The 11,733-nt window shown below is 43.7% G+C and overlaps 1 protein-coding gene across 1 annotated transcript in view; it reads right to left on the bottom strand.

The window, feature by feature from the left end:
- Positions 1–10,835: 10,835 nt before the first annotated feature.
- Positions 10,836–11,733, bottom strand: part of TAF15 (TATA-box binding protein associated factor 15) — a 30,689-nt gene continuing 29,791 nt past the window's right edge. Inside the window, exon 16 of the mRNA XM_081584482.1 lies at positions 10,836–11,166. Coding sequence (XP_081440608.1) covers positions 11,127–11,166 — 40 coding nt within the window. The 3' untranslated portion in view covers positions 10,836–11,126. The remainder of the gene's footprint in view (positions 11,167–11,733) is intronic.

The raw sequence follows: 11,733 nt of genomic DNA, 5'->3' as shown, positions 1-11,733 counted from the left end.
TGAGGGGGAAAATGGGAGAAAATCCTGGAGAGCTTGGCTCTTGGACCATTTCCTCTTACTAACTTGTCCCTTCCCACCCACCCCCATTTCCCTATTGGTGGTCAAGAGATAAATTAGGCTTCATCAAGACCAACCATCCTCTCCGCTGTCTCTTCTCTCACACCTGCTTTCCAACTCCTTAGGGTCATTCCCTCTGACAGACTCTATTTACTCTCAAAGAAGTGCCTTAGTGCCTCCCTCATTTTACGAAATGCTTCAGTTTTCCTTGGCCAATAGGACTGATCACACCAATCCCAAAAGCCCAGACTCTGGAGTCAGACAAATCTGAAATCAAGTCCCAGGGCCCATCACTCACTTGATCTTCAACTGTGGAGAAGTTACTGAACCATTCCTCACCTACAAAATGAAGGGAATAATGCATACTACTTCTGAGGGCTCTTAGAATTACATGCGTGTGTGCGAAGTCACTTCAGTCGTGTCCCACTCTTTGCAACCCTATGGACCATAGCCTGCCAGGCTCCTCTGACCATGGGGTTCTCCAGGCAAGAATACTGGAGTGGGTTGCCATGCCCTCCTCCAGAGGATCTTCCCAACCCGGGGATTGTACCCACACCTCTCACGTCTCCTGCATTGGCAGACAGGTTCTTTACCATTAGCACAACCTAGTGCCCCCTGGGAAGCGAGAATAACACCAAACCTACTGGTGCCTGGTATTCCATAGAAGGCACTCAAGTGGAGATTTCTTTTCTCTATTCCTCTTTTCAGCATTGCCATGTGAGCCTATGACCACCAGATTTAAAAAGCTCTGCTACCTTCATATACCCCTCCCATCTTATTGAACGGTCTAATGAGAGGTCAAATTCTTCCCATTGAGCAGGAAAGGCCAAAGTAAAACAAATGCTCCCTTCTACTGCCCCACATTCCAGGTTCTAGAGTAGTCCAGTTATTCTGAATGTAGCATGGTGTATGTCACTGAGATTTACCTGCCCACCTGCCCTACCACTTATAAATTCATGCTTTGCTTCACAGAATTTTAAGTAAAAACCAAAGGAATAGTATCACTATTCTGGGGTATAAGCAACACTGCCTCTAATAGTGTGGCACAAAGGCTAAAGATGGAAAAATGATCTTTTCCTCTTGTTCACTCTGCAGTTTTGCACCAGTGAGCATCCTAACCTAAATTTCCCTGGGCCTTAACAGTAGGTACAAGTGAAAAGTGAAAGTGGGCGTCCCTGGTGGCTCAGATGGCAAAGAATCTGCCTGCAATGAAAGAGCCCGGGGTTTGATCCCTGGATCAGGAAGATTCCCTGAAGAAAGGAATGGCTACCCACTCCAGTATTCTTGCCTGGAGAATTCCATGGACAGAGGAGCCTGGCAGGCTACACTCCATGGGGTCACAGAGAGTTGGATACAACTGAGCAACTAACATTTTTACACTATAACAGCCTGTGGGTACAAAATGAGTCCTTAACTGTATACTTCAGGCTTTCCACTCCTGCAAAGTTCTGCCCACAGATCTCCAACTCTTCCTATTCCACACTTCTGGATCTCTCCACGGGGGGTCTCATTATTCAGCCAAATACCAGAGTCTCTGCTCAGCAGGCCCTCCATCCTAATTCCACCAGCCCTCACCAGATTTAAGACAGTACTGAATATAAAGGTCTGCATACAGCATCTACCATCTGGTAGACAATCAACATTCCAGTCTTCCCAGTACTAGAGCTACCTAGACCCAAAGTTCTTAGAAACATGCTTAGTGCAAGCTGGGGCAACTTCTCTGAGGCCTAAACTGCCCATTCTTCTCAGCCATCTGGATCTGTTGGGACTGATTTTGGACACCATCCAAAATTTAAGACCCCTCCTCTCTCTCCTCCCTTTCTAATGGGATCTCTAGATACTCCCACTAATGGGGGGGGGGAAGGATTTATACTCTCTATCTCTTCAAATATTTCTCACCAATATCTGTGTTGTAACTGAAATCTGGCTCTTGAACTGGCCTCTTCCTGAAACGGCAGATGTTGTTCATCCTCCTGCATTCCTTCCAATGTCACCATGTCCTGTCATTGTTTCTCTGAGGGTCTTGGCTGTCAAACTAGCTCTCCCACCCTCTGCCCACTTACCTATTTCCTCTCATTCACTGCCTGGATCTTAGTCTTGCTATCACCATCCCTATGGACAGCTGTCCTAACACCTCAGCTCCTCAGTCCTTAAGCTCAGCTACAAAGGCTTTTCCCTTCCAGTTACTCCAGCTACCCATTTCCGTGGCCACACTTAGCCCTTGTCACCCCCAGGAATGGCTCCATCTCCAAAATACTCATGAACATCTGTAATACTTTCTGACCCAAATCTCCCATCTATCCAGCTCTTTTTAGCCCCACTACCAGTCCTTTGAATCTCATCAATCAGTAACCCTAAGCTCTTGACTTTCCTACATTCTGTAAGCTAGCCAGCCCCCTCTCACTATATAAATTTCTACTCAGCCTGGATCCCATCAACCACTCTACTCACTACTCTCATACTTCCACTACCATCTCTCTCCCTGACTAGTAAAACTCCCAACCCTGAATCAAATTGCCTCTGATCCTATAACCAGGTTGCTGATTATGGTGGAGAGAATTCACACACCCGTAGACTGGTTCCCCCAAAATACTTGCCTCCTTTCTTAACTGAGCCCTTCTCGCTCTCTGACAACTTTATGGTTGCTGAGTGACAATGCTTTCCTATTTCCTACAAGTTACTTCAAGCATTCTCTGTTCTTGTCACATTTCCTATAGTCTCTTCAAACTTTCTATCACATTACCTCCTCAACTCTCAGTAGACCATTATAATTTCTCTTCAGGGAGAAAAAAAAAAAAGATGACAGATAAAAATTACCCCAAATACTTGCCATCTCCATTATAAGAATCCTTATACACAGTAGTTAAGAGCACAGGCACTAAGGCCAGATACTCTAGTTAGTATCTGATCTCTAACTTCACTAGAGATGTGATACTGGATAAGTTGCTTCACCTTTCAGAGCCTCTGTTCCTCAGTGTATCTTCTGAAAGCCCCTTCCGGTAGCAATCAAAATCATTTAAACCATTCCCCTCTCCTGTGATTTCATATTCAAAGGGAGTATTTTTCCCTATACCTCTTTGCCTCACAGCATTGTTATGAGAATTAAATGAGGTAACACATACCTATTTCTTATTAAGTGCTTGGTACATAGTAAGCTCCCAATAAATGTCAGTCACTTACTACTTCTATCAGCATCTGCACTTATTCTTACCTCCGATTACAATGCAAGAGGCACTCTTCCTCTTCTGAGGCAAAATCCTCGTGTTCTGGATGCCATTCCTTCAAGGAATTTAAATACCAATTATCCCCACTTCCTTCCAAGTAGTGCACAAACATGATCGATTCCCATTCATCTTAAAAATAAAAACCCATACCCGTGGTCTACATGTCTCCCCTTCTTACCTCATCCCACTTCTAATCATTCTTCATAATCAAGTTCCTTAAATCGTCGTTCACATCACCTGTCTCCATTTCTCTATTATTTATTACCCTACTTCAGTTTGAGTTCAATTTTCTACCAAAACCACTTTTGCTAAGGCAGTGATTCTCAAAAGGGGTAATTCCATCCCCACCCCCCTACCCCCACCAGCCAGGGGCATTTGGTAATGTCCAGAGACATATTTGGTTGTCACAACTGGGGATTGCTACTGGTGTCTTATAGAGGGCAGGGATGCAGCTAAACATCCTACAAAGTACAGGGGAGTCCCCCACAACAAAGAATTATCCAACCCAAAATGTGAGTAGCACCAAGGTTGAGAAATATATAACGAATGCTTCCTATAGTGAAAGTCAAAGTCGCTCAGTCGTGTCCAGCTCTTTGAGACCCCATGGACTATATACTCCAGGCCAGAAGTCCATGGAATTCTCCAGGCCACAATACCGGAGTGAGTAGCCTTTCCCTTCTCCAGGGGATCTTCCCCAACCAGGGATCAAACCCAGGTTTGACTGAACCCAGGTCTCCAGCATTGCAGGCAGATTTTTTTACCAGCTGAGCCACAAAGGAAGCCCAAGAATACTGGAGTGGGTAGCCTAACCCTTCTCCAGTCGATCTTCCCGACCCAGGAATCAAACCGGGGTCTCCTGCCTTGCAGGCAGATTCTTTACCAAGGGAGCTATCAGGGAAGCCCCTCGTCTTTATATAGCTTGGCCAGCTTGAGCACTTGATACTGGTAGTTTTTCTCGCCTTGAAATCCACTCTTCCCTTGGGTTCCACAGACACCTCACTGGTCATTCAGTCTGCTTCCATATCTTCTTCTATTATCTCTTAAATGTTGGTATTTCTCAGAGTTTGATCCTAGGCTCTTCTCTCCCTAGTCTCCAAAACCATCAGAATCAAATGGGGCTTTTGATTTTTAAATGTGCCAGGCCTCATAGATTCCATTGTTTTGGAATGGAGCCCAGACATCTTTCGCCTTGTAAAAAAGTTCCTAGCTAATTCTAGTATTTACTGAGAATGGAAAAACTACTCCTGTCTTGCTTTATCATATCCACTTTCATCCCTTTAATTACCATTCATACATTAATGACTCAAATCTGTAAGACTGATTTAGTCAGTATTTATTGAGTACCTACCTATTCTGTGTCTGATACTGTTCTAGGTACTGGGGTAGTTCAGTTCAGTTCAGTTCAGTCGCTCAGTCGTGTCCGACTCTCTGTGACCCCATGAATTGCAGCACGCCAGGCCTCTCTGTCCATCACCAATTCCCGGAGTCTACCCAAACCTATGTTCATCGAGTCGGTGATGCCATCCAACCATCTCATCCTCTGTCGTCCCCTTCTCCTCCCGCCCCCAATCCTACCCAGCATTAGGGTCTTTTCCAATGAGTCAACCCTTCGCATGAGGTGGCCAAAGTATTGGAGCTTCAGCTTCAACATCAGACCTTCCAATGAACACCCAGGATTGATCTCTTTTCGGATGGATTGATTGGATCTCCTTGCAGTCCAAGGGACTCTCAAGAGTCTTCTCCAACACCACAGTTCAAAAGCATCAATTCTGCGGCGCTCAGCTTTCTTCACCGTCCAACTCTCACATCCATACATGACCACTGGAAAAACCATAGCCTTGACTAGACGGACTTTTGTTGGCAAAGTAATGTCTCTGCTTTTAAATATGCTATCTAGGTTGGTCATAACCTTCCTTCCAAGGAGTAACCGTCTTTTAATTTCATGGCTGCAGTCACCATCAGCAGTGATTTTGGAGCCCAAAAAAATAAAGTCTGACACTGTTTCTACTGTTTCCCCATCTATTTCCCATGGAGTGATGGGATCAGATGCCATGATCTTGGTTTTCTGAGCGTTGAGCTTTAAGCCAACTTTTTCACTCTCCTCCTTCACCTTCATCAAGAGGCTCTTTAGCTCTTCTTCACTCTCCGCCATAAGGGTGGTGTCATCCGCATATCTGAGGTTATTGATATTTCTCCCGGCAATCTTGATTCCAGCTTGTGTTTCTTCCAGCCCAGCGTTTCTCGTGATGTACTCTGCATATAAGTTAAATAAGCAGGGTGACAATATACAGCCTTGATGTACTCCTTTTCCTATTTGGAACCAGTCTGGTTTTTCCATGTCCAGTTCGAACTGTTGCTTCCTGACTTGCATACAGGTTTCTCAAGAGACAGGTCAGATGGTCTGGTATTCCCATCTCTTTCAGAAGTTTCCACAGTTTATTGTGATCCACACAGTCAAAGGCTTTGGCATAGTCAATAAAGCAGAAATAGATGTTTTTCTGGAACTCTCTTGCTTTTTCGATGATCCAGCGGATGTTGGCAATTTGATCTCTGGTTCCTCTGCCTTTTCTAAAACCAGCTTGAACATCTGGAAGTTCACGGTTCACGTATTGCTGAAGCCTGGCTTGGAGAATTTTGAGCATTACTTTACTAGCGTGTGAGATGAGTGCAATTGTGCGGTAGTTTGAGCATTCTTTGGCATTGCCTTTCTTTGGGATTGGAACGAAAACTGACCTCTTCCAGTCCTGTGGCCACTGCTGAGTTGTCCAAATTTGCTGGCATATTGAGTGCAGCACTTTCACAGCATCACCTTTGAGGATTTGAAATAGCTCAACTGGAATTCCATCACCTCCACTAGCTTTGTTCGTAGTGATGCTTTCTAAGGCCCACTTGACTTCACATTCCAGGATGTCTGGCTCTAGGTGAGTGATCACACCATCGTGATTATCTGGGTCATGAAGATCTTTTTTGTACAGTTCTTCTGTGTATTCTTGCCACCTCTTCTTAATATCTTCTGCTTCTGTTAAGTCCATACCATTTCTGTCCTTTATCGAGCCCATCTTTGCATGAAATGTTCCTTTGGTATCTCTAATTTTCTTGAAGAGGTCTCTAGTCTTTCCCAATCTGTTGTTTTCCTCTATTTGTTTGCACTGATCGCTGAGGAAGGCTTTCTTATCTCTCCTTGCTATTCTTTGGAACTCTGCATTCAGATGAGAGTATCTTTCCTTTTCTCCTTTGCTTTTCGCTTCTCTTCTCTTCGAGAGGGGCTAGGCCAGCCCGGGGGCTGGGGCCGGCGGCGGCGGTGGCGGCGGCAAGAGGAATTACCCAAGGCCCAAGGTAAGAGAAACCCAAGTAAGACGGTAAGTGTTGCGAGAGGGCATCAGAGGGCAGACACACTAAAATTAAAACTACAGAAAACTAGCTAATCTGATCACACGGACCACAGCTTTGTCTATCTCAATGAAACTAAGCCATGCCGTGTGGGGTCACCCAAGACAGATGGGTCATGGTGGAGAGGTCTGACAGATTGTGGTCCACTGGAGAAGGGCATGGCAAACCACTTCAGTATTCTTGCCTTGAGAACCCCATGAACAGTATGAAAAGGCAAAAGGATAGGACACTGAAAGATGAACTCCCCAGGTCAGTAGGTGCCCAATATGCTAATGGAGATCAGTGGAGAAATAACTCCAGAAAGAATGATGGGATGTAGCCAAAGCAAAAACGATACCCAACTGTGGATGGGACTGGTGATAGACGCAAAGTCCGATGCTGTAAAGAGCAATATTGCATAGGAACCTGGAATGTTAGGTCCATGAATCAAGGCAAACTGGAAGTGGTCAAACAGGAGATGGCAAGAGTGAACGTTGACATTCTAGGAATCAGTGAACTAAGATGGACTGGAATGGGTGAATTTAACTCAGATGACCATTATATCTACTACTGTGGGCAAGAATCCCTTAGAAGAAATGGAGTAGCCATCATGGTCAACAAAAGAGTCCGAAATGCAGTACTTGGATGCAATCTCAAAAACGACAGAATGATCTCTGTTCGTTTCCAAGGCAAACCATTCAATATCACGGTAATCCAAGTCTATGCCCCGACCAGTAACGCCGAAGAAGCTGAAGTTGAACGGTTCTATGAAGACCTACAAGACCTTCTAGAACTAACACCCAAAAAAGATGTCCTTTTCATTATAGGGGACAGGAATGCAAAAGTAGGAAGTCAAGAAACACCTGGCGTAACAGGCAAGCTTGGCCTTGGAGTACAGAATAAAGCAGGGCAAAGGCTAATAGAGTTTTGCCACGAGAACGCACTGGTAATAGCAAACACCTTATTCCAACAACACAAGAGAAGACTCTACACGTGGACATCACCAGAGGGTCAACACCGAAATCAGATTGATTATATTCTTTGCAGCCAAAGATGGAGAAGCTCTATACAGTCAGCAAAAACAAGACCGGGAGCAGACTGTGGCTTGGATCATGAACTGCTTATTGCTAAATTCAGACTTAAATTGAAGAAAGTAGGGAAAACCACTAGACCATTCAGGTATGACCTAGATCAGATCCCTTATGAGTATACAGTGGAAGTGACAAATAGATTTAAGGGACTAGATCTGATAGACAGAGTGCCTGATGAACTGGGGTAGAACAGTGATCAAAAGAAGAGGTTTCCTACTCTCCGGGAGCTTATATTCTAATGGAGGAGAAAAATTAACCACAAAAAGATTTCATGTAGTGCTAATTACTATAATGACATTACAAGAAGCGATGTGTGACTGAAGAGGAAGTACTGTAGATAGGAAGGGCAGCAAAGACCTGGGAGGGAGGGTGGAATGTGACCCAACATTGTCGTGAAGTCAGCTAGGTAAGCATGAGTAAAGAGAATCCGAGACAAACCATATAGAGAGACACTAAAGCAGAAGCACATTTGGTACCATTAAGAACTAGGACTGCTGTGGTTAAGGAAGGCTAATATGGATAAATGTTCTATAATGAGGTCGCAGAGACCAAGGCCAAATCACACAGGGCTCTCTCTGTAAGCCAAGGTAAGGAATTTATAGCCTACATACAATAGGAGGTCACTGAAAGGGCTTTAGAGACATGACACACAATACTGTTGGCTACTGTATGAAAAATGGTTTTTAGAGGTGCAAGACTGTAGGGGGAGGGGGCCTACTAATGGGCTAACTGCACTTACCAGAGACTATAGCTCATACTAGGATTACAACTAGGAATATAAAGATGGTTTCAAGGCTGTATTTTAGAGGTAGAATTAAAAGGACTTGCAAGTGTAGAATGAGTAAAAGAAATCAAATCTAAATTGTAAGTTTTTTATCTGATCCAACGTGGATGGATGGTGAAGACTGAGATAAGGAATACTAGGAAAAGAGAAACTGATTTGAAGCTGTTCTGTTTGGTCCCAGCAGTTTTCAAAAAAGTTATGTTCAACACAACTTAGTGGAAAGCTCAAGTAGGCAGCTGGATATAATCCAGAGTTAAAGGAAGACAGAACTGGAGACACAAATTTGGTGTAGTCTATTTAAAGCCACAGCCTGAATGAGTTCACCCAGGATAAAAGTGAGTGTAAACAGAAGGGGATCAGAACAAGCTGAGAAACTTCTAACGTGTAAAGAGCAAGAAGTTAGCGAAGGAAAAGATAAAAAAAAAAGTTAGTGAAGAAGTCAGCAAGAAATCAGTGGAGTGTAATGTTGAATTCTGTTGTTCTGAGATGCCACCTGATATTTTGGCCACCTGATGTGAAGAACTGACCCATTGGAAAAGACCCTGATGCTGGGAAAGATTGAAAGCAGAAGGGGACGACAGAAGATGAGATGGTTGGATGGCATCACCGACATCATGGACATGAGTTTGAGCAAGCTCCAGGAATTGGTGATGGACAGGGAAGCCTAGCGTGCTACAGTCCGTGGGGTTGCAGAGTCGGACACGATTGAGCCACTGAACTGGAGTTGCAGACTTGCACACCCAGGTGCCTACTGAATGTCCCTATGTGAAAGTTTCACAAGTGTCAAAAATTCTACTTACCCACAACTGAATTCATTTCCTTCATCTTACTCCCGTTTCCTTTTCCAGTGTCTCTTAAAATTTTAATAAGCAGCACATATACCCAACTGCTCAGGCCAGAAACCTGACTTTTCTCCCCCCACTACTTCTGATATCCAGCCAAATCTCAAATTTCCCTCTTCATTCCTCAAATCTATTTTCTCCTCCTTGTCCAGTCACTATCTGAGTTCAGACCAGTATCATCTCTCACCTGGTGTACCACTGTCTCCAGTCCAACCTCTCTACAAGGCAGCCAGAATTACCTTTCAGTTGATGCCACTCAGGTCAGCCCACTCTCCTGCTTAAAATGTTTTAACGATGCCTCCATATGGAGGTTGGAGAAGGCACTGGCGACCCACTCCAGTACTCTTGCCTGGAAAATCCCATGGATGGAGGAACCTGGTAGGCTGCAGTCCAAGAGGTCGCTACAAGTCAGACGCAACTGAGGGACTTCACTTTCACTTTTCACTTTCATGCATTGGAGAAGGAAATGGCAACCCACTCCAGTGTTCTCGCCTGGAGAATCCCAGGGACAGAGGAGCCTGGTGGGCTGCCGTCTATGGGGTCACACAGAGTTGGACACGAATGACACAACTTAGCAGCAGCAGCCATATGGAGGTAAGGGGAAAACGAAATGGAAGGACCTTATCATAGAGCTGGTTTACCTCTCCATCTTAACTTTTGCATGCCCATTCTTAAATTCCTTCTTCCAATCACAACCCACTACATCAAGTTTTCAAGTGAATAGCCTGTTCTTCATTCTGTTAACTCTTGATTTATTCATGTCAGTTTTCTGCTGGGAACATCATTTCCTCACCTCAGCCTCTTTACTTAACCAATTTCCTAGTCTTCTTTCAATACTCATCAAGCCTTCCCAATCCCACTTGACTGGGTTAAGTATCCTTTCAACCAGCCATCAGAGCAACTTGCATTTATTCTTACTGGAGCACCTATCAAACTATACGCTATCTGTTTGCTTGATGAGCAATATGTCCAGCATCGATGCAGTGCCTTATCCTTGGAAGGGGTAGGAAAATATTTTAAAGAATGTCAAATAACATGCTATGTACATTGACATCTTAACCCTGGTTTGTCAAACCCTAACTCTTCTACCTAGCTCTTGTACCTCCATATTCCCAGCATCTAAACACGCCCCTAAATAAATGATTCTCAGGTGTCAACTAACTCTATCAAAATCACCTGGTGATCTTAAAATAAGATTCCTGGCTCTATCTCCTGACATCCCACCAATTTCTAATCCAGCAGACCTGGGGTGAGGCCTAGGAATCCGAAATTTTCACAACCTCCTTGGGTGGTTCAGACACAGTCATGCTTGGAAACTACTATTTTTAACGGAGTAAGAGATCAATGAATATTGTTGGAAGTAACATTTTAATTTCATGAAGTAGAATTCATTTCCTAATTCTTTAGGGTTCAAGTCTGCTGCAATTGCACCTTAAGTGTGGCAGAACAATGCACTAATGTACAAAAGTCCACAAAACAAGCATTCTTTATTGCAGTATTACAAAACACTTTTCATTTTGGCAATATTTTACAACGCACTTAGCTTCAAGAGTTGAGAAGGAGAAGGCTGGAAACTAAAGGGGGATATTTCAACTGACATTTCTAAAAGAAAAACTGTCCCCACCCTCCCACCCAAATAAAAATTCAAATGTCACTTAATTTCACTACCCAAGAAGAGGCCACGAGGAAAGCAGCAGGCAAAACTCTGGCAATTTCTCTATGGATCATGTCAGAGACAAAGGAACATTCAAAATAGTCATCAGTATGGTCGGTTGCGCTGATCATTTCTGTAGTCGTTTCTAGGAATGAAAAATAAAGAGCCAGACTAAATTCTAATTTTCTACCAAGAGGGAGCATCAGACACTTCTTCAGGATGCTGTTGACTAGCATCTGCTTGACAAATTTCTGTAAGGATGACAATATGCCTAGTATATTTCTCTATTCCTAGAAGGTGCTTACTAAATGTCTAATTTATCAGCTTTAAGACACACAAAGTTCCTAGAAGCTTTGCTATGACTAATTCTCTTAAAAAATTTTCCATCTAGAATAAAGACTCTAAACCACTGTGGTATTTCAGGTTGGAGACCTTGCCATTTCAGCACTCTAACGAGAGTAGATTACTGGAATAAGCAAGCAAACACCTTCATGTAAGAATTCTGGATCTGTCACTTACTATATGATCTTGGAAAAGTTATCTAACATTTCTTACTCCGTAAAATGGAAAGTACATCTACCTCTGGGGTTGACAGGAGGACTGGAACTCCCGTATACAAAGACACTTTCACACAATTTGCCACACACTAAGAAGTGTTCAGTAGATGATAATTAGTAATAGGTAATAATTATTCAGTGATTACCATGGCCAG

This window comes from Giraffa tippelskirchi, chromosome 3, assembly GCF_054371585.1.
Source record: "Giraffa tippelskirchi isolate mGirTip1 chromosome 3, T2T-mGirTip1v1.2.pri, whole genome shotgun sequence".
NCBI lineage: Eukaryota > Metazoa > Chordata > Mammalia > Artiodactyla > Giraffidae > Giraffa > Giraffa tippelskirchi.
Note: the sequence above shows the minus strand (reverse complement) of the source record. Positions and strands in the feature narration are given on the sequence as shown.